The sequence below is a fragment of the Solanum lycopersicum genome, chromosome 4, assembly GCF_036512215.1.
Source record: "Solanum lycopersicum chromosome 4, SLM_r2.1".
NCBI classification, from domain to species: Eukaryota; Viridiplantae; Streptophyta; class Magnoliopsida; order Solanales; family Solanaceae; genus Solanum; species Solanum lycopersicum.
Window position 1 is genome coordinate 60800909 of NC_090803.1, and position 23037 is coordinate 60823945.

Genomic DNA, 23037 nt, shown 5'->3' on the forward strand with positions numbered 1-23037 from the left:
AGATGCCTCCTTCATTTAAGTGAACCCTTTTATCTTGTCTTATTTGATTGTAAAATTAGGGTAAAATAATAATAATAAGAAAACAGGATAGTCCTTCGAGGTGGCTCAGCTGATTTGGAGGATCGTTATCCACACAAATGGCCCATGATCGATCCCCCTCAATGTGTTCTGAGTCAAATCTGTCGCATAGGGCCTATCTAGTGTAGTTTACATTCCCTGTATACGATCTGTCTAGTGCAGTTTAAATCCCTTGTATGATTTGCAGGCTATTAAATAATAGGACAAAAATTGTGACAGAGATTGTAACGGCTGCGAATTATTATGTAATTTAACAAAGAAGCTAAGTAAAATAAACTATAAATTTAAATGCATGCATATATTAGTTTGGTGTAAACAACCGTTGCTTACCTGTTATAAAGAGAAAAGAGGATAGTGTAATTTATACACCTCATAGTCCTAGCACAAACTATATTTTTTTTTCTTTTTTGCAAATATAAGGAAAATTTTGAGCTTATGGTTAAAATTATATATAACTATTTGTCCTTTTCATGTCTGCTTGAATGATTTTGTCTGAATGTACTTTATCCAATTCTGTTTAGAAAATTAATTTATAGTAGTCTAATGGAATTTAATTAAGTGTGTAATGAGTTGGGTCAGTAGTGTACCTATTTCCCTAATGAAATTAGGTTTGGGGCTCCATGAATACAAACCAAAATTAAATATAGGACTATGGTGACCTAAAGTCAGTGTATAATAAATTAATAATACATTAGGCTATGTTTTGGCTGCTGGAATTTGGGTCACTAATCATTTCACGTTATGTAGAGTTTGGAGAAGAATCGCACCTCTAAAAGATATAATATAAACAGTCTATTTTGATACAAATCAACTTCAAAAGGAGAGAAGAGAAACATATTTTTCCTTTTTTTTTTTCAAAAAAAATAAATTAAACAAGAACTTAATTAAAAGAGTTGTTTTGTGTTCCAAAAAAAATAGAGAAACCATTTCTAGTTCATTTATAAAATATGAAGAAAAAAAATGTAGTGCTTTATTAAGGCTGTATAAAACCAAAGACATTTGAGAAAATTAAGGTCGAAGCAACAATTGTTTACCTATATGTCAATAAGTATAACTAGTATATTAGAAGCAATGAGATCAAGTAGCCAGCTCAGAGTTACTGTTATTATATATATAGCGCACATCAGAAAAGAGAGTATCTTTTTGTTATAAGCTATAAGCACTCACGTTAAAACGTTGATTGTTACAATTCGTGTGCTTGCTTACTCGTCTTTCACAAGTCAAAGTATCCGATATATTATTCATTTTAAGATAAAGATCATTTTTCATTATTGATTAATTAAGATTTGATTTTTTCTTTTCACATCGTTGTTGTTGTTCCCCACAAGTATGTGCAAATATTTTCGAGAAGCTTGTAAACCAAATTACTCATTAGAACGTGGTCATCATGATTAAGGAGTTACTTAGACCCAAATTATTTTTAGGGAACTTCCATAAATATATTACAAATAAAAAATATTTACCATTTATAGCAATAACTTTCTTTTTTTCACTTTATCACTTTTAGTATATTGATAGTAATATATACACTTTTAATTCATATTGCAAAAAAAAAATATTTTTCACATATAATACAAATTTTATTGATGGATAATACATTTATCACACATTTTAATACACTTATAATACAATGTGTCAACTTCTTACCAAACAAACATAATATATTTTTAATTAGTTATAATACATATAGATTGCATACTTAATTCACTCTTAATACTTATTGCAGATTTAATATAGTATTGCTATAAATGATAATAAATAAAAAATATCGATAAAATTAACATTTATTTATTAAAAGGCATTCATCCATAATTTTTCCATATTTTTATTACTACTTTATTCATACAATCATGAAATGATCAACCCTCAAGGAGAAAATAAAATGAAGAGACAAAGGAACTTGTTTTGAGAACCCATATAACACCTTTTCAATCAAAATAATAATAATAATAATGCTAATTGATTTTTAAATAAATTTTCTAATATATAGATAACATATAGTACTAATAAACTAGGCATCTAATAATAAAAGCATGACCAACATAGAATTAAAGAGACCTATTTTCCGGTTCATCAGCCTAAAAGTTGATTTTTTTTTTTAATTATTAGGATATTAGACTTAACAAATGTATCAGGCTTGAATTTTAAAATAAATAATATTCTAATTGAAACTTTTTTTTTATAACTATAATTTCATCTAATCAGATTAGTAAATTTCAAATATTATATATGAAAATAAAAAAAATAAAAAATTTAATTCGAAAAAAATAAAAATAATGTCACACATGTAAAAAATCAACAAATTAACAAGTAGTGGGAGTATATGTAAGTTGGTGCCGTTTTGAACCCCTACTATCCGACTTTTGTACCCTTCTAAGGGAACTTGTTGGATTTATATTAATAAATAAAAGACACACCAACTGTATATTTTATATTTTAATTTGATTTATCTAATCATTATAAATATCAAATCTATTTTAAATTGAATTGAGGTTTACGTTTTACAAAAGGAACTCTAATTAATGAATGTATAGAACTATCATTATATATTTTGATTTTGATGATATTATATTATATTTACTACTATATACGTCAAGCTTAAAAAATGCAGATCCATTTTATCTGAATCTTCCAAGACCATTATAATTTGTTGACATTCTTTTAGGCTCATTTTGACTTGTTGATTGAGTCCAATTTACTCAATTTAGCTATTGCCCCTGCTAATGACTATCATGTGACTAAATTTTAAACTTTACTATAGTTTTTCCTTAGCTTTTTCATAGAGTGGACCAATCAGAAACTTGTACGCGTGAAAGTAATATAAATGAGAATATTGAGATGGTTGTGAGATATATTATAGAGAGAAAATTAAGAATGAAGATATTCAGGATAAAGTGGGAGTGGTTCCATAGTGGACAAGATGCAAGAGGTAAGAGTCATACGTGATGCTTTAGATATGTGAAGAGAAGATGCATTAGTGAGGACGTATGAACGGTTGGCGATGAGAGATATTAGACGGAAAAAGTATTGTTGAGAGTGATTAGATAAGACTTGATAGCTTACTAAAAACACGACTCAAGATATGATCAAGACATATATAGAGGTGAATGATTAGAGTAGAAAATTAATTAGTACACGGTCAAACATTATCTAGCTAATTTCACTTATAGTTACTCATATGTTATCTTGTTTTTCGATATTTAAACATGCCCGCTTCATTGTTATATTTTTTTTTCCACACTAATTCTTTTATCATGCTTTACTTAGCCAAATAATCTATCGAAACATTATTTTCAATCTTAGTAGCAAATTTCAAAATAAAAATAGTAAATCACCACTCGTAATTTAATTTTTCTTTTTGAATCCGCTACACTAATTTACAGTGCAGTAAACTTTTAGATAGTGTTATAGGCTGTTACCATAACAATTATAATTAATTGAAACAAATAATAACATTAACTATTATCCCAATCCTCAAAATATTACTAGTGAATTAGCTATAAACAATATGTTCAATCATATATACCTGATATATGCATATTCTTATCGTTAAATAAATATATAAAGTATTACATACGTAGTAATTATAATTAAACTTTGATTTACAAACCATAATCAATAACATTAATTTAGTAAAAAAACAAATTCCTAATAAATTATATATCGAGAAAAATAATTACGAAGAAACAGAAGGAATATTAAAGCTTTTCCCACAACAACATATATATACCCCGTAGATTTGATTTCAGCATGCAAGATTTAAGAAGTGAAATCTACGAGACAAAAAAGTTATTTTTGATTATCCTCAATTTAACGTTAAAAGAAATCTAGTGTGAGTGAAGAGTAAAAAGCAGAAGCAAAGACTGTAAAAATAAAAACCCTAATCGTTACTTGTGCCTTAATATATTTATTGTGTGTGTCATGTGATTACATTTTTCTTTATCTCTACTCCCAAAACACACCCACTACAACTTCCTCGATAACAAAATCACTCTTATCTTTTACTACATATTTTCACCACGTAGACATGTAAAAAACAATTAAAATTTGAACTTACTGCCTTAAAATAAATATAAATAAAAAGGGTAGGAATAAGATATATAACAACCCTAAAGAAAAGAGATGCTCTAATTAAAATTTCCTCTAATTAAGTACACGCCCTTTACTTAAATCATAGTCATCATATTAATATTTGAATATTCATTTGACGTGGGAGAAGTACATAGTAAAAAATTTTTACCTAAAAAGTGTTAGTAATATATGTTTTTCTCGTTTTAATTTATTTGTTTGATTTTTAATTTAACTATTGAATTTAAAAATAAGTAAAAAAGATATTTTTAAATCTTAATGATTTTTGAAATTAAAAATATACTAAAATATTTTTTTACCTTTGTGTCATTAAACATATCATGTGTAAAGTTAAAATTACAAAATTATCAATAAATAAAAAATATTTTAAGCAAATTAAAGAGAAAATAAGACAAAACACATTCAGATAGAGTAACTAATTAACTATAGTAGTATTATTTTTGTTTAAAGAAAATACACAAATTATTGCATAATCCAATTTCCCCTCTTCAACCTTTCGTAAAGATTTGTGTTGGTTGTGAAGAAATTGTTTGTATTATGTCAAAAAGTTATATAAAAAATAAATCAGTTACTACGACTATTGAAAATATATATTATTTAACATATTAAAATTATATATATATATATCATAATTATTAATTTGTATCTTATTTTTATTAATACTTTGAAGGAAATATTGAATATTTCTAGCATGTCAACAAAGTAGGATATTTTCCATTTAAAAGGGAATTTCAAGAAGTATCAAAAAGAGAAACAGGTCCATAATAATATGCCTACAGCAAATGATCTTAGAGAATAATTAAGCAACATTAATCCATCTCTAAATAGCAATTTTATAAATTAAACTTTTATTGTTATCAATTCAATCCTCTTTGGAATTTAGTCCAAAACCAAAAAATTAAAAAATAAACAAGTACAAATTATTTTGGTATTCATAAATTATTGTGGCGCTACAAATCACTTTGTTCAATAGAAACATATTAAAAAATAAACTCTTACCTATTTAAATGTATAGTTTCATTTGATTGCTCTTTAGTTTCTCAAGAACTGTCACTCTCACCAAAACCTCTCCGCCACCGTCCACCGCCGTCAACCACCGTCCACCGCCGTCATGAAAAAATGCAAAATGACAAATGTGTTTGGTTCATGATAGTGACCATTTATCTTCACCTCCTTCATTAGTAAGCTACTAGCTAGCGCCGCCGTGTACGGCGGAGCAAGGAGGTGCTGATTTTCTCCGGTAAGAGAACTTTAGTAGTTGCAGTTTAGTAAATGTTTCAGTAAAGATAAACAAGAACTTTTTAGTTCACATGCATGGTAAGTAAATTTTTTGAGTTGGTGTGAGTTTGAAGCAAACCTCCATTAACACCCCCACATGTATGTTGTCTTGTTAGAGTGAACTTTCAAACACTATTACTATTTTTTCTACAACCCCATTTGTTGATTTTAGTTTTCACTCTGTAATGGAGAAGAAAAGCTTCCATTTTTACACTCCCCCTTCATGTTATTTCTTGTTTTTGTTGATTTCTTGGTTAAGTTTAAGTCCAAAGATTGTATTTTTAGTGAGCTCTGTTTCTTCTGATGGTCAAGCTTTGCTTTCTCTGCTTAAAGCAGCTGACCCTTATACTAAATCATCATCTTCTGTGCTTTCTTCTTGGAACCCTTCAAGTTTAACTCCATGTTCTTGGCAAGGGATTACTTGTTCTCCTCAAGAAAGGGTTATTTCCCTTTCTATCCCAAATACATTCCTAAATCTCTCTTATTTGCCTTCTGAACTCTCTTCCCTTTCATATTTGCAGCTTCTTAATCTTTCTTCTACTAATATTTCTGGCACAATCCCTCCATCTTTTGGTTCTTTTTCTCATCTTAGGCTTTTGGACCTTTCTTCTAATTCACTTTCAGGTTCTATTCCATCAGAACTTGGTGGGCTTAGTTCACTTCAGTTTTTGTTCTTGAATTCAAACAGATTGACTGGTAAGATTCCACCAGAGTTAGCTAATCTTTCTTCATTAGAAATCTTTTGTCTTCAAGATAATCTCCTTAATGGGTCAATTCCATCACAGTTAGGGTCCTTAGTGTCACTCCAGCAGTTCAGGATTGGTGGAAATCCATATTTGAGTGGTGAAATTCCTGCACAGTTAGGCCTGCTCACCAATCTTACCATGTTTGGTGTTGCGGCGACTGGTCTTTCGGGTGTTATTCCGCCATCGTTTGGGAATTTGATCAATCTTCAAACACTGGCAATTTATGATACTGAAGTATTTGGCTCGATACCTCCTGAACTTGGGATGATTTCGGAGCTTAGGTACTTGTATCTGCACATGAATAAGCTCACTGGTTCGATACCTCCTCAGTTGGGTAAGTTGCAAAAGCTTACTAGCTTGCTTTTATGGGGAAATTCATTAACTGGACCTATACCAGCTGAGGTTTCGAATTGTTCGTCCCTTGTGATTCTTGATGTTTCTGCAAATGAATTGTCTGGTGAAATTCCTCGTGATTTGGGCAAGCTATTGGTTCTTGAACAGCTTCATTTGTCTGATAATGCACTTACCAGTTCTATACCGTGGCAGTTAAGTAATTGCACTAGCCTGACAGCTCTTCAGCTAGATAAGAACCAATTATCAGGGCAAATTCCTTGGCAAGTTGGTAAGTTGAAGTACTTGCAGAGTTTTTTCTTGTGGGGGAATTCGGTTTCAGGAACCATTCCGGCTGCTTTTGGAAACTGTACTGAGCTATATGCACTTGATCTTTCGAGGAACAAGCTCACCGGATCAATCCCTGAGGAGATATTTGATTTGAAGCAGCTGAGTAAATTGTTGCTTCTTGGGAATTCGTTAACTGGACGATTGCCTCGAAGTGTTGCGAGATGCCAGTCTCTGGTGAGGCTGAGGCTTGGTGAGAACCAGCTTTCGGGACAGATTCCTAAGGAGATTGGTCAATTGCAGAACCTCGTGTTTCTTGATTTGTACATGAACCATTTCTCTGGCGGCTTGCCTTCTGAAATTGCCAACATTACAGTTCTTGAGCTGTTGGATGTGCACAACAATTACCTAACTGGGGAAATACCACACCAGATGGGGGAGCTTGTGAATTTAGAGCAACTTGATCTTAGCCGGAACAGCTTTACCGGTGAGATCCCTTCGAGTTTTGGCAATCTCAGTTACTTGAACAAACTTATTCTCAGTAACAATCTGCTTACTGGTCCAATTCCAAAGTCTTTTAAAAACTTGCAGAAGTTAACTCTACTTGATTTGAGCTCAAATACTCTTTCTGGTGAGATTCCATCTGAGCTTGGCTACGTCACAAGCTTAACAATTGGTTTGGATTTGAGCTCGAATCGTTTCACGGGTGAACTTCCTGAAACATTGTGCAGTTTGTCACAGTTGCAATCCCTTGATATTTCTCATAATTTGTTGAGTGGAAGGATCGCAATTCTAAGCTCCCTGACCAGCCTTACTTCCCTGAATGTTTCAGACAACAATTTCTCGGGGCCTATTCCTGTCACACCATTCTTTAGAACTCTCACTTCAGATTCTTTTCTGGAGAATTCACTCTGTCAATCAGTTGATGGTTATAGTTGTTCTTCACATATAATGGGAAGGAATGGGTTGAAGTCACCGAAAACCATAGCTCTGGTTGCGGTGATTCTGACTTCTGTAGCCATAGCAGTCGTGGCTATATGGATTCTTGTGACGCGAAACCACAGATACGTGTTTCAGAAGTCCCAAGGCCTGTCAGCCTCTTCTGTAGGGGCAGAAGACTTTTCCTACCCTTGGACTTTCATCCCCTTTCAAAAGTTCAATTTCACTATAGACAACATCTTGGATTGCTTGAAAGATGAAAACATCATCGGGAAAGGATGTTCTGGTGTTGTATACAAGGCAGAAATGCCTAACGGTGAGGTAATTGCAGTGAAGAAACTTTGGAAAACAAAGAAAGACGAGGAGCCAGTAGATTCTTTTGCAGCAGAAATTCAAATTCTCGGACATATTAGGCATCGAAACATTCTGAAGTTATTGGGATATTGTTCAAACAAAAGCGTTAAGCTTCTGCTCTACAACTACATTTCAAATGGCAATCTCCATCAGCTCTTGCAAAGTAACAGAAATTTGGACTGGGAAATTAGGTACAAAATCGCCATTGGATCAGCTCAAGGCCTTGCTTATCTTCACCATGACTGTGTTCCAGCCATTCTTCATAGAGATGTCAAATGCAACAATATACTGATCGACTCCAAGTTTGACGCATATATCGCAGACTTTGGACTTGCAAAGCTAATGAATTCGCCAAACTATCACCACGCTATGTCCAGTGTAGCAGGATCTTATGGATATATTGCTCCAGGTATGCAGACACTTAGAATATTTTCAATTACTAATATTTCAGCATAAAAGCCAAAATCAATCATAACATCTTTTGGATATTTACTTTATGAATCATAGTTCGGTGAGTGTGACACAAATATTTGTTAACTATGGATGCAGAATATGGGTATACAGCGAATATAACAGAAAAGAGTGATGTCTATAGTTATGGAGTGGTGCTGCTGGAAATACTTAGTGGACGTAGCGCTGTTGATTCTCAGATAGGTGATGGGCTTCACATCGTCGAGTGGGTAAAGAAGAAAATGGGAAGCTTTGAACCAGCTGTTACAGTTCTCGACACTAAGCTACAAGGTTTACCGGATCAAGTGGTCCAAGAAATGCTGCAAACGCTTGGAATAGCGATGTTCTGTGTCAACTCATCGCCAGTTGAAAGGCCAACGATGAAGGAAGTTGTGGCACTTCTTATGGAAGTAAAGAGTTCACCTGATCAAGAATTTGGGAAAACTTCTCAGCCTCTAATAAAACAGTCCTCAACTCAAAGTTGATTAATTTTGTAATGTTTTTTGCTTTTGACTAAGATGAGTAGGAATTAATTTTCTTTAGTTCCCAAGATATGATCAAGCCAACTCATAGTTCCAAGCATTGGATAATGTCTTGAGGTCCATTGTGTACATATTTCAGAAACATTTATGTAGTTTTTCTGCTTCTTCATTTCTTCATATCCATCCCTGTGCTGAGATTTTAGCTTTCAAAATGCTTGTTGTGTACACCATATGTTATATTAGTTTACCATAGTTTCAAAAAAGAGAAATATAGTTTTGACCTATTCAGAAAAATTGTAATGTGGTTTCAAAACCTTCTGGTGATTGTAGTTTCAGAAAAGAAAAATATCGATAGAAGAGTATCATATAAGAGGAATTTTGGAGTAGCGATAAAGTTATTTTCAGGGTTCAAAACGTGGATGCAGACATTAATGCATTAAATTAAATTGTCTACAATCATAACCTTTGAATGCTTTGTGCACTTAAACTTTCCGTAGTAAAAAGAAAACAGTCAACTCTGAAAATCAGATATAATACTCGTGTGTAATGCTTTAGTGACTTTTACCATCGGATATTAGTCTAGTGGTTAAAGTGTAGCGTGTAATGCATGGATTAGTTGTGCCTCATGGCTTTCATCTAGTCGTAGACATAAGTCTGGTATTTAATCGCCGAATGATGGAGAGGAAGGAAGATGAATTTTCTTTATAAAAACTTAGATAAAAAAAGATAATGCCTACTTATTTTTCATGATTTTTTTATCTATAAAACAAAAAATCTACAAGATAGTAGCCATGGGTACCTTAGGTGACCCATATTTTTTGTTTTTGTTGAAATTTTAAGGCAGGATTTATGGCATAGTTCATTGAAAGGTACTCAAAGTCAAGATTCTGTAAACAAATGAACACTCCATCATTTGGACACATACTAAACTGTCTAATAGTTGTCACTATAGAGACAAAGCAAAAAAAAAAAAAAAAAAGGAACAAAAAAGCCATGTTATGTGAAGGAAAAAGTGGAGGGAGCATTTAGACCACTCTACCATTTGACCTTGTCATTTCATGAGTCTTTTTCTTTTTGCGTATCGCATCGTCACTCTTTTTGGTGATATCTGCTAATAGTTTTAATACAAAAATAACTTACATTACCAATGATTTTTTATGCAAATTCCCAAGAAGTCCTGCAAAATAATTTTTTTTGAATCATGCCAAAAAAAAAACATCATAACCTTGATTTCCTCCTTTTAGATTTAACTTTTGGAACTCGTATAACTAGTATGTGAATAAAAAAAAAGTTATTTAATAAAACATAATTGGTTAAGGAATCGTTATTGCTACTAATTGAATCAAATGGTGCTTATTTGTAGAACATAATTGAGTTTTAGAGAACCTATATAATTAAATGACTCTTAATATTATTGTGTTTTAAACTTAGTATAACTAGTATCTAAACCAAATGTCGTCTTTTAGTAGAACATAATTGAGTTTTGGAGAATCGACATATTAGTATGTGAACCAAATGACAACTACTAAAAGCACATGACAGAGTTTTAGAGAATCAATATAACTAGTATGAGAACCAACTGACGCCTATTAATAGAACATAATAGAGGTTTAGAGACTCAATATAACTGGTATATAAATCAAATGACGCCTACCAATACAACATAATTGAGTTTTAGCGAATCAATATAACTAGAATGTGAATTAAATAAAACATTTTAAAGTTTTAGGGAATCAGTATAACTAGTATGTGAATCAAACAACGCCTACTAATAAAACATCTTTAAGTTTTAGGAAAAATCGGTATATAACACCTACTAACAAAACATAATTGAGTTTTGGAGAACCGATATTAACTATATGTGAACCAAATAACGCGGACATAACTGGAGTTTCAAGAAATCAATATAAATAGTATGTGAACCAAATGACACCTGCTAATAAAATATTATTGAATTTTAGAAAGTCTATAGTATTGAAACCACTAATATAACATTATTAACACAAAAATGATTCTTATAAACAACCACAACTAATTTGCATATGGAGTTTAGTTGATTAATTGTAATATCTCGAATCCATTCCACCCTACTCATCAATAGTTAAGTAGGCCCAAGTGAGCACAAACAAGGGGGGAACAAACATATGTAGACCATGCCTTCAGACTTGAAGATAGGATATATATATATATATATATATATATATATATATATATATATATATATATATATATATATATATGGTAAAAATATTTTTTAAAAAAATTGGTCAAAACCAAATCTATAATAAGATCCTGGAATTCAGTTTTAGCTTCTTATTTTATTTTGTCATCTTCTCCCCCCATCACCTCTTTCATAATGACATTGTCCATATGCAATGTATATACTTGTGGAAACAAAAATGAGATGACAATAATTATAATTCTAGTAAAAGGGAAATATACTTCAACAGAGACAAGTATCATCCGCATTGGCTTCATCATTCATACAAATTCATCACTAGTTCAATATGGCAATGGATAAAAATGCTTCAAGACACGAAAATGATGATTCTCTTATGATCACTTACAAATTGAATAGAAAGAAAACGACATTTTCAAATCTCTGATGTGTAAACATGAAGATCTCTCGTAAAAAAACACTATCAATACTCTTATCTATATGACATTGCACAAAATTGGAAGATTATACTGCCTCTGATTCACACAGAACACACACACATCTGAAAGACTTTCGCAGTTTCATATATTTCATGTTAGGTGGTTGTTTTGCTGGTTTCTAATACCGAGATACCTAACAAGAATCTGCAAATCTAACAAAGGAATGAAGTTAAAATGACTCTGGTTACCATTTATAATGAATATATCGATCCCAACAACCTCAGTACAGCAGTGATTGTAAGACTAACAAATCAGCTCCTATGTTCATATAATTTTAGCACTTGGGAAACAAGCTTCAGATGTTGATCACAGCTTTGGGATATTCAGAAAAGAGACGAACATCCATCTTCATCGACTGCATCATTCATACAAATTTGCTTGCTCAATTCAGCAAAGAAAGGAAGAAGTACAAAAATCTAGGTCAATGAATGATATTTCTAGGACAAGCTGATGGCAATTATTAAGATTTTGACAGACAGAAGACGAGTGCCTTGGCATAAAGTAGCTCGTAGACTTGAAACAGTTGCAAGCTCATACGGTTATGCTGAAGGCTCTTCACTTATTTAGCACGCTAACATTAATCCTGCAAAGAAAATGATTTGTCTTATATCAACTCATTCAAATCACCTTGCAAAATTTGTGACACTCCGTTTAAAAGGAATATATATCTCAATTCTCAAGATGCAAGCATAGCTTCTAACAGAACTAATGAGCGATGGAAGTTCAATTTCAGGAGGAATCTGAATGTCAGGGAGATGAGGGAATTTTTTGCTGAACTTTTGCTGATTCTAGAACGCTTCCAAGGTTTGACTCAATACCAGATAAGCCTATTTGGAAAATCAATAGCAAATGCCTATTCACTGTTAATGCAGCGAGAATAGCTCTTCTAGCATCAGCATGGATTGACTTCCTGTAATGTTTACATGAATTTGCTGCAGAATTGTTCTTGGCCTTCGTGACAGATCTTGAAAACATATGCTCCCTACAGAGCGATGTGTTTCCCATGGTTGGTGGCTACAACTACAAGGGCTTTCTTAACACAGGAGAATTTTGATTATGCTCTAGATGTTGTTGTTTTTTTGTAATGTCAAGCCAGAAAGCGTAAATCATTTGTTTTTACATTGTTGAATCGCCGATAAGTTATCACAATTGTTTCTAAATATGGTGGGACTCAAACGGTGCATGCCAAATGAAACTGGATACTTAAGGTAATGGAACATAAGGGCAAGAAATAAGCAGCAAAAGAAATAGTGGTACACCATACCTACCAGTATTTGGTGGACAATCTGGAGGAGAAGGATTGTGAGATATTTTGAAGACAATGGAAGCTATATTTATTATGCAGAAGATTAAGAAACTTACCTTTTCTTAAAAAAGAAACCTCAGTGAAGTAGTGAATATCAGTAGCCTACTATAGATCATCAGAAACCAAGAAATAGGAGGTCATGATGAACTAATTCTGCTCCTAGGAACTCATAATCACTTGAGCCAAGATAGAGAAGAAGAATGTAGCACATTCGAGTTAAAAAAACAGACTGTTTTATCATTCATCATCTATTTTTATTTCTGATAGTACTGCATTACATATAATCAATTGTAATGCCCAATAAGTGCATGACAAATAAACGTTTCGGTTCTGTCGGTTGTGTTGTCTGCCAGTGTGTAGGGTGTTGATCTTTTCTGAATGAAGTATCAGGATACAACTAATGTTTTCTTTGACTTATATGGTGAAATAAAATGAAGCCCTAGAGATGCATGAAAGTTTCTGACTAAAGGGGATATGACATGACTACTTCCATCGGACTATCTTTTTAATTTAAAGAAGCAAGTAGATATACCAACGTCAAACGATATAGCTAGACTGCAATACAGGGGCTTCCATAAACATTAACAGAAGTACAATGAATCAGATGATTCCCTTCCTGTGATTCTACATATATGGTAGGAAAACCCAAAGTTTAAGTTGTCTGTCCATATTATTGTCATTGTGTTCATTAATGAAATACTTACACATGCAACTAACTAGGTATGAGCTTCAGCTGAGAGTACAGCATATTCTTGTCAAAATTGACAACCAAAGAAGAAAGGGCATACGTTCCTCCAGTTATATGTAGAGACAGTACATACAACCGATATATAAACACTACATGAACATCAATGTACCGGAACTCATAAGAGCATTGCAAAATTACTCTATCAGATTCATATTGAATAGGAATTTGGTATGCAAATTTATCCACCATGAAAAATTGCTTCAGAAACGCACGTCTTACAACAATCTTCACAACAATCAAACAAAATTCATACTGACAAGTCATAGACCATCATCCAGTTACACACGATTCCAATTATAAGCATTTGCATTTTTTATTGCTAACAATGAAGTTATTGTAGTCATACATTGATCAAATAAACTAAAATTAAGAAAAATAAACTGTAACCAAACTAAACACTGCTCACCTCTCATTCATTCATTCAATTGCTCAAGCTCAGCCTTCAATTGCTCAATCTTAAGCCCCATAGACCTTTGAATCACCCCCTTTTCACTCTCTGTCACCTTTCCCAACAACCCTTGATACAAATCAAGAACTTCCTTAACAGCATCACGAGCACATTCAGCTTCTTCATTAAAATACACAGTCTCTTTAGACTCCATAGCTGATTCAATCTCCTCTCTTGCCTCTGCAAACTTGAGATTGATTTTATCAACTTCCCTGTCAGTGTCAACACTATATCGCCTTAAATTCTGAAAGTTTACGAGCTGGGTTGATGAATTTGAACTCGTCGGACCAAGAAAATGTCGGGTTTTCGTGAGGTTGAAGGATGAATTTGAGAGAGATGTACGAGTTCTTATGGAAAAATAAGATTTGGGTATTGTTGATTTCTCAAAAGGGTGTCTGAGAAGCGATTTACAGAGAGAAATTGATGAACGTCGATGCATTTTGATTGAACAAGCAAGAAAATGGTTTCTGGAAGAAAATGCAGAACCCTTCCTTTTGCTGTACTTGGTGGTTAAACCCCCATATTTGGGCCGTGATCTAGAAGCTAAACGAGGAAAGCCCAACACACTTGTAAAGTCACTTTAGTTATAATTTGTATATTTACGGGTTATAATTACGATTTAAGTTGTCTTATTTATGTAATTTGTGGATATATTTTTATAATTTAATTATTTTTGTATAAACTCAAAATAATAAATTAATACAATTACAAACATCTGAAGTGTAAACAACTATAGAAATTATGAATTATACAAATTCTAAATTATACAAGCTAAAAAATTAAGCCCCTTAATTATAACTAAAAGTATGTCGCGAATTTTAATTAAGCAAAACGATAGCTATGTTAACTAATTAACTGATATATATTTGCTTATACACGTAATTTTTTTAAATATAATACTCCCGTCTCCCTTGATCCCTTTTATACGACTTAGTTTGAGTATAAGAAAAAAAATAAAGAAACACTTTGAATTTTTTATTTATAATAAGTGATATGTATTTACATGATTATAAATTATTTCATTAAATGATAAAATTAATATTTTTAAATTAATTTGTTATTTAATATAGATATGTATCATTTCTTTTAAAAATCGACCAAAAAGTAAAATGAATCTTAAAAACTGGGACAAAGGAAATACTTGCTATGAAAAATACTTTTTAATGTTAGGAAATATTTTCTATAAAAGTAATCATAAATTAAATATAAGTATTTGTCTTTTTAAAAAACTTTTGGCCAAACATGTTATTATTAGACAACTGAACCACACCTAGTTAAACTTCAAAGTGTATTTGAGAGTTGAAAACAATGAACTACATTTAAATGGAATTAAAAAAATTAAAACATGTGAAAGATATTATTTCAATTAGAATTGTCAACATTTAACCAATATTACGAATATTAAATTTTAATATCAGTATATTGCATAGTAGGTGAACTTTAAGGGTATAGAGCCGTCTTTCAATGTGAGATTTTTTGACGCGTATTTGAATTTGATCGGACTTAAATATGAATATCAAATATCAGGTGGGAAACAAAAAAAGCTATCAAATACTTAGAATATTTTTTCGATATAAAGGGAAAACGATAATCATGGATTTATTAAAAGAACTATAAAATTAATATATCTTTTTTTATTTACGTTTTTTCTCTTTACATAGGGTTAATTACGGAAAGATCTTATTCACTTGGATAACTACAGGGTTTGATTAGCCACATACCAACTTGTATAATGATAAAATTAATTTATCGATATTTATATTCAATTAATAGAAATATAATATATATATATATATATCACATGATTGGTTAACTTATATATTCTTTTATTTTATTAAACTACTTAATAATAGTTGGTTGAATCAGTCCTCTTCTCATCTTGCTTCTATTTAGTAGTAAAAGTAAAAGTAATAATATTTAGTATATCTGCAGTATCTTAATCTTTTATTTTTATCACTACTCATTGCATCATTTTATCCATTTATCTTACTATTTTACCGTCGTTATTTTCTAATCCACAAAAATACCGCTAAAATCTGCGTAAATCTTACTATATCCTCAACCGTTTTGCATAATATTATGATTTGTAAGATTGGACAAGTTTAACTGAAACCACAAACTAAAAAAAATCATAACTAATAAATCTCACCAAAACCACTACACTTAATCAACTATTGCAATAAATTACTCCAAATCTTGGACAAAACTACAGTTGATGCAACTGATCTCCAAATTAGTCAACAAACCCCATCTTACCCTGCCATTTATATAAAGCACACACCATATCCCCATAAACCTGAATTTAATACCAGTAAAAAATCTCACCAAGATAGAGTTTAACTATACTTCCTTCATGGCTCGCGCATTATTACTACTCACACAAAATAAGTTCACTAGCGTATCTCAAGTAGGTTTTGCCACAGGAACGTTGCTCCTGTGTGCACTGGCGCTCTTCATGTGCGCCAGCCATTCGAGGAAGTGGAAGCGCAAGTGGAGAGGCTATGGTGATCAACATGACCCTATTATTCACATCAATCATGAAAAGATTGATGAGGATTACCATTTTGAAGGTGATGATCCAAGCACCTGTAGTGGTGAAGTTGCTATTTGGAAGAAGAATATAATCATGGGAGGAAAATGTCAGCTTCCTGAATTTTCTGGTGTCATAATATATGATACTGCTGGGAATTTAGTTGATCCCAAAACTCCAAGACCTCTTGCTCTTACATGGAAAGAATAGTGTTTCTTTTACTTCTATTAATTGTTCTTATAATATATTGAAAATCAAGTGGGCAATTAATAATGATATATGATTCTTCTACCAATGTTTTGATTTTCTTTTAAAAGTCATCTGGTATTTGAAACTCACTAGTCCAGGAACTTCTTCAATTCTAAAGTTGTAAAACCTGAGACCTATGGTTAAGCAAGACCTGACAATGTTACCACAAAATGAACAGGAAGATCCAAGGCAAAAAAGTATGTCTCCCCTTTACCTACTTGACCAAAGTGAACAAACTTTTATGTCATATCAGTAATTCAATTGTCTTGTCAATACTTTCTTAGAGTTGCATCAAATTTCATATCTTGTTATCTTTGTATATATGTCAGTTAGAATAGACTAGAAGAACACAAATTCTAACCATACAGATAAAAGAAGCCACAAAGACAGGAAAAGTAATGAACAAAATTTAGGAAAACATGAGTTCAATTCATAGGAATCTGAGAGTAGCCACATATATAGCTGTAAGTATATTACAAAATAGCTGGAGTATGCCCACCGGAGAGGACGGGAGTGGGGGGGGGGGGGGGAGGGTAAAAAAAATGCTGGCAAATCTTGATCAGCAAAAGGCTGTTTGTATCCAAGAACATCAAGAGCTTTCATTGTATGGAATAATTATTTGCGCCAAAGCAATCAACTGTACATCTCAGGTTTCAAGATCCCCACGTAAGGTAAGTTCCTATAAACCTCAGCAAAATCTAACCCGTAGCCAACCACAAAATAATCTGGACACTGCAGGCAAAGTAAAACAAGAATAAACAAAAGGCTACTTATATGCACCAAGATTCTCACAAGTTAAACCTTTACAACTAGAAAATATGAGTTTCGATAATCTTTCTCTGCTTGAGGAGAAGGGGAGATGCAGGAGCTTTAAAAATACAAGCTACAACATTTTGCTTTCTCGGCGTGTTGTTATTATAAACTGACTATACATTAGAACTAGTAATGGGCCATCTCTAATCTATCATAATGCAATATCTCAAAATTGGATTTGCCAATAGTATCTTTCTCTGAAGTCGATTAGTGCAAATGCGGAGAAATCTCATATTCTCAATTTAGTTATGAGGCAAGAAAACTAAAATGTTGTGATCAATTTACAAAACCCATGCTAGGTTTGCCTTTATTGCATAAATGATCACGAACCAATGTACTACCCGGACCTGACCTCTTTCTCATTTGCAACTACTGGTTACTATTAACAACAATAAATAACTTCAAGTCTTTGTTAAGTTTGACACAGTAAAAGAAAAACTCAAAAACAATCGCAATCTAATATGAGGTAATGAAATATATAACTACACATTAGATGAATAATGCTTAACATGATTCAAAATGCAGCCAGAATGGAAGAGTTTCCTTAGAGCAAAGAGAATGTTAAAGATTACCTCAAAACCACGGTAGAACTTCCCCTCTCCCACAAGTTCGACATTAACCTTCCTCTTTGATGGTTTATCAAAGAGAGTACACACTGATATGGAGGATGCCCCTTTAGATTTCAGGTGTTCAAAGAGGCAGGCCAACGTGTTTCCTGTATCCACAATGTCCTCAACCTAAGGAAATGTCAGAAGCACCATGAATATCAGCTCCGATTGAACACATTTCAGAACAATAATTAATCAAATACAATGTAAGCATGCTGATATACAGGTTAGTTAAATACATGGTCACTGATATGATTATACAACTTAAATACAGGATTTACAACTTCAACCGATAGGATGCACGTAACTAAACTTATACACACGACAACCAAATCTCACACAACACAAAATAGTGGTTCACATTATACATCTGCATATTGGCGAAAGGAAGTAGGGGACTAGGACAACCATTTAGGAGCAGTTATGACAGCAATAGATGGGGTAACAAGTACAATTTAACCAGCCAACATATTCAGAGAACGAAAGCCATATTAGCAGGACCCTATTACACTCGGAGAAGCTCTCCCCTGAATCCTAACATCTACTGGAAACCACGTAGCTTATGTTGAACCTACCAAAATCATAACGTATAAACGCATGAACCTTAGTCAAGTCGTAAAATGTTCCATCTCAATTGTTGATAAACTATCAAAATTTATCACCAAAAGAGCAATTCCCTTGCTCTCACACTAGTTAAAAACAATCTTTCTGTATGTCCATCCACGACTAGACTGCCCCTTTTTCTATCTTTGTACACAAGAAATTGTCATACATAGAAATTAGCAGTTCAAAATCTCAGTTAACAGAGAGAATATTAACCATTTACTGAATAAAGATTGCATTTTTATTCAACTGAATTGCATATGTAAAGTAGTAGCATATATATCAAATTAAAAAACTTCCAAAAGGGAATTCTACCAAAGAAACAGAGTAAAAATCTGCGTACCAAAATGACATGCTTTCCAGTAACATCAATTTTCAAGTCGCAAGAAATTTTGGGTTTTCCACTGGATACAGTACCCGACCCGTAAGATTCGACCCGAACAAAATCAACAGAAACGGGGAGGTTGATTTTGCGAACAAGGTCAGCTAGGAATAAAAAAGCACCAGTAGCAACACCGACAACAACCGGAGCCGATGACGAAGAAAGCAAAGGTGCTCCTCCATTGTTGGTAGATGAAGAAAAATTGAGGGTAATTTGGGAAGCAAGTTCAGAAACTCTTTGAGAAATTTGTTCTTCTGTGAAGAGAATCTTTTGAATATGATTCTCCATAGCAGCCATTGATGCCTTTGAGAGCAGAATCAGCAGCAAGAATATAAATTGTCTGCAACTCTCTTGCGAATAGGGCTCAAGGACTTTTAATTGAAAAAAGGAAAATTACATTAAATATTCATTTATACATAAAATTTTTACAGTATTTCTTTTTAATTTATGAAAATCAATTTCTGTTACTCAAAGTATTTATTTTCTCACAAAATCTTTGACCAAATATCTTTTATATATATATATTTGGACTTAGTGGCTTAGACGAAAAGGTTATAAGTTTTTGTTTTTTTTTAAATTCAATATTATTGATATTAAAGTTTGATTATTTTGTCACGAAAATTAATAAATGTTTTCTATAAAAAAAAATTACACTCAAAGTTTGAACTTGAAATATTTGATTAAATAACAAAATAATCTCATGCACTACATTTTTTGGTGATAAACAAGCTATTAGTTACTCTTGTTATTTTAATTTATTTGTCATACTCTAATTTATCGATAAAATTTAAAAATATAAAAATAACTTTCACATTTATGATCTTAAATTTTAAAAAAACAGATTGATAAACATGTAAAAATTAAGTTGAAATTGAAAATCATAAAAAAATATTAAATAGCTATTTTTCATGAATTGATTAAAAAGCAAAGTAAGGGTTAAAACAATCCAATTGAAAGGAATACTTATTGTTGTTGTTTTCAATGAAATATAACTATTTTAAATTTGTATTACATAATGCTTTATTCAAAGAAAAAAATTTACTATCAAAAAATATTTTTATACTCAAAAACTTTAAAATCTAAAATCTGTAATTTCTATTGTATACGAAATCTTTGCTGACATCCTTTATATGCTCAGAAAAATATTCTTTTGGCAAATCAAAGATTCCTCTAGTATTTTTTTGGGTCTGTCCTTTTTTGACAGTTGTTTTTATCTTTTTATATTGTTTTATTTTCTGTTTATGTTCATTTTTTCTTTCAATTCTTTTTTGTTCTTTTGGTAAATTTATCTTCTTTTTTCTACTTTTATTTTATCTGTTTAAACATACAAACAAAAACGTCACGATCATTATTTATAGACTAAAGTATAAATTTTATTCTAAGAAAAAAATAGAATTCAATTACTAGAAAATCAGTTGAGTTTCTGAAGAGGTGTAATAAGGAAAAAGGTCTTAATGTAATAATATGTTTTTTTTTTTTGTGATTTAAAATCGATATATTCTTTATTATAAAAATAATTTATTATATTTCTATCGCGACACATAAGAATAAAGTTAGCAAGTCAGAAGTGACTCATCCGAACCTTTGTCTTTTGTAATTTAAAATTGGTATGTTCTTTGTTATAAGAGACCGTTTGGTTATTGTATAAGAGACATTTTATTTATGTATAAAAAGTTACATTAGTTTTACTATGTTTGGTAAAAGTTTTATAAAAGTCAACATAATCTATACCATGTTTGGTTGTATTTTTGTAATCCTACATAATCAATACCAACATAACTTATGCGGGAATCTACATATAAAGTTATGCAGGGTAGAAGGTGGAATACGTTAAGTCGGTATTAATTATACATGTATTAAAGTGATAAATTACATATTTACTCTATTAATTTATTTTATTATTTTTAATTGAATTTGTGTTATAAATACATTGAATTAAGTGGATTGTCCACTGAGCTTATCATAAACTTATCCTTATCATGGATATGTATTCCCAAAGTGATATGAACCTTTTTGGGATAGAAATGATTCTACTAATGTGACATTAAACATGGTGACCTTTTGATTGATTTCTCTACCTATAAATAGAAATATCATTCACCATGTAATATACACTTGAATAAGAAGAAAAGTCCTCTTCTTTTATATATTTCTCTTATCTTCTTCTCTTTATGATTATAGTCTTATTAGCTTAATTTTATAACACGTTATCAACACGAGACTCTAGCCAATTGAGAGTGAGTTTAGTTTTTCTTTAGCTCATATTTTGGTTGATCTCGTTTTGAGAATCAAGATATTATTTGCATAAAATCAGGTATGTACTTTCTAAAATCATTTTATGATTTAGAATGCAATAGTATTCAGTCACTAACAATTATCGGAAATCAAAGGCATGTACTATTATTGGTTAAATATGACATGCTATAGAGAACCAAAGTCATATACAACCAGTGTGATTCAGATGATATATGATTTAGAGTTTATGTAGGTAATTGATCATCAATGTTTTTATTAATGCCCTAGGCTTGGCATTCGTAAAGAAGAGATGCCAAAATACGAAGAACAGTTGGAGCTGAAGATTGCAAAGGCACAGTTATAATTTTGCGGGTGAAGTCGTTACTTTCCAAAAAGTAGTTATTTTCCTAACAGATACAATTTTTCGAAAAGTTATTTTTTTTCCCCAAAAGACACAACTTTCTGGATAAAATGGGTCTGAAGGAAGTCAATTTTAGATTTTTTAATCACTAAATTTTTTTTTCTTTCTCTGCATTTATTTTTCTCTAAAACAAAATCAAAGTGTCGATCGACTGAGTCTGTGTGACTTGTTATTGTTCTTCAGTTCGTTGAAGTTAAAGAAGTTTGAGGTACCGCTATTTCTTTAACAGGTTTAATCCGTTTAATCTTGGGAGAAATTAATCCATAACCTTGGGTACAATGAGGGGATTAAATTTCTTAAGGACACACAGTAGTTTCTTTTTGTTTTGAATTTTCTTTCTTCATTTTTTCATTGATCAATTTGTATAATAATTTAAAAATTAATTCATCTGTTTACAATTTCATGCTTCCTAATTTGTGTGGCTTAACCAATCTATAAAGTAACAAGTATCTATGAATTTATTGGATGTTCATGTGACATTTTGAATTTTCTCCTTTTTTTTTACTAGTATATCTTGAGTTAAATAAGTTGATGTTCATAGAGATCACAACAAAGGATAATGTGGCAATATAACCACCAATTTGATAAAACTCATACATATCTTTCAGAATTTTTTCTTGTGTTATATTAGTCTAGCACAAATTCGGGATCAAGATTAAAAAAAAAAAGGAAATCTACTAACCCTATAAAATTCTTCAAAGAGAAATGATCATATTAATTTGGTACAAAATTATTGTGACCTTTTCCACTTACTATTTTCTTATGTATACTTAGAGCTGTCAAAATTGATTGATCTAATCCTATCAGGCTAAAGAGTTAAATAGGTTGTGATGGACTGACCTTAATTAAAAAATCTATAAAATAGCATCTCAATCCAACCCTAAACGGGACACGAGTTTGTGAATTACATATATTTCAGTGAATATTTACAAAACAAATACATAAAAGCCAATATACAACATTCAAAAGTTTAATTCGAGCAAAAAAATATTACATGATCAT

General features: G+C 31.6%; 4 protein-coding genes across 4 annotated transcripts; 2 read left to right on the forward strand and 2 right to left on the reverse strand.

The window, feature by feature from the left end:
- The first annotated feature begins 5093 nt into the window (after positions 1-5093).
- Positions 5094-9211, forward strand: LOC101262905 (LRR receptor-like serine/threonine-protein kinase RGI5). Its single transcript, XM_004253216.5, has 2 exons — positions 5094-8511; positions 8652-9211. Exons 1-2 carry the CDS (start codon positions 5631-5633, stop codon positions 9035-9037), a joined length of 3267 nt encoding a protein of 1088 aa, XP_004253264.1. The 5' UTR covers positions 5094-5630; the 3' UTR covers positions 9038-9211.
- A 4948-nt stretch (positions 9212-14159) lies between these two features.
- Positions 14160-14633, reverse strand: LOC101262605 (embryogenesis-like protein). Its single transcript, XM_019211724.3, has one exon. It carries the CDS (start codon positions 14631-14633, stop codon positions 14160-14162), a length of 474 nt encoding a protein of 157 aa, XP_019067269.1.
- Positions 14634-16547: 1914 nt separating this feature from the next.
- LOC104645259 (uncharacterized) lies at positions 16548-16934 on the forward strand. Its single transcript, XM_010316605.2, has one exon. The coding sequence runs from the start codon at positions 16548-16550 to the stop codon at positions 16932-16934; it is 387 nt and encodes a 128-aa protein (XP_010314907.1).
- Positions 16935-17381: 447 nt separating this feature from the next.
- LOC101262298 (uncharacterized) lies at positions 17382-19867 on the reverse strand. Its single transcript, XM_004253214.4, has 3 exons — positions 19341-19867; positions 18359-18523; positions 17382-17705 (listed from the first exon to the last, which is right to left on the reverse strand). Exons 1-3 carry the CDS (start codon positions 19674-19676, stop codon positions 17607-17609), a joined length of 600 nt encoding a protein of 199 aa, XP_004253262.1. The 5' UTR covers positions 19677-19867; the 3' UTR covers positions 17382-17606.
- Positions 19868-23037: the final 3170 nt, after the last annotated feature.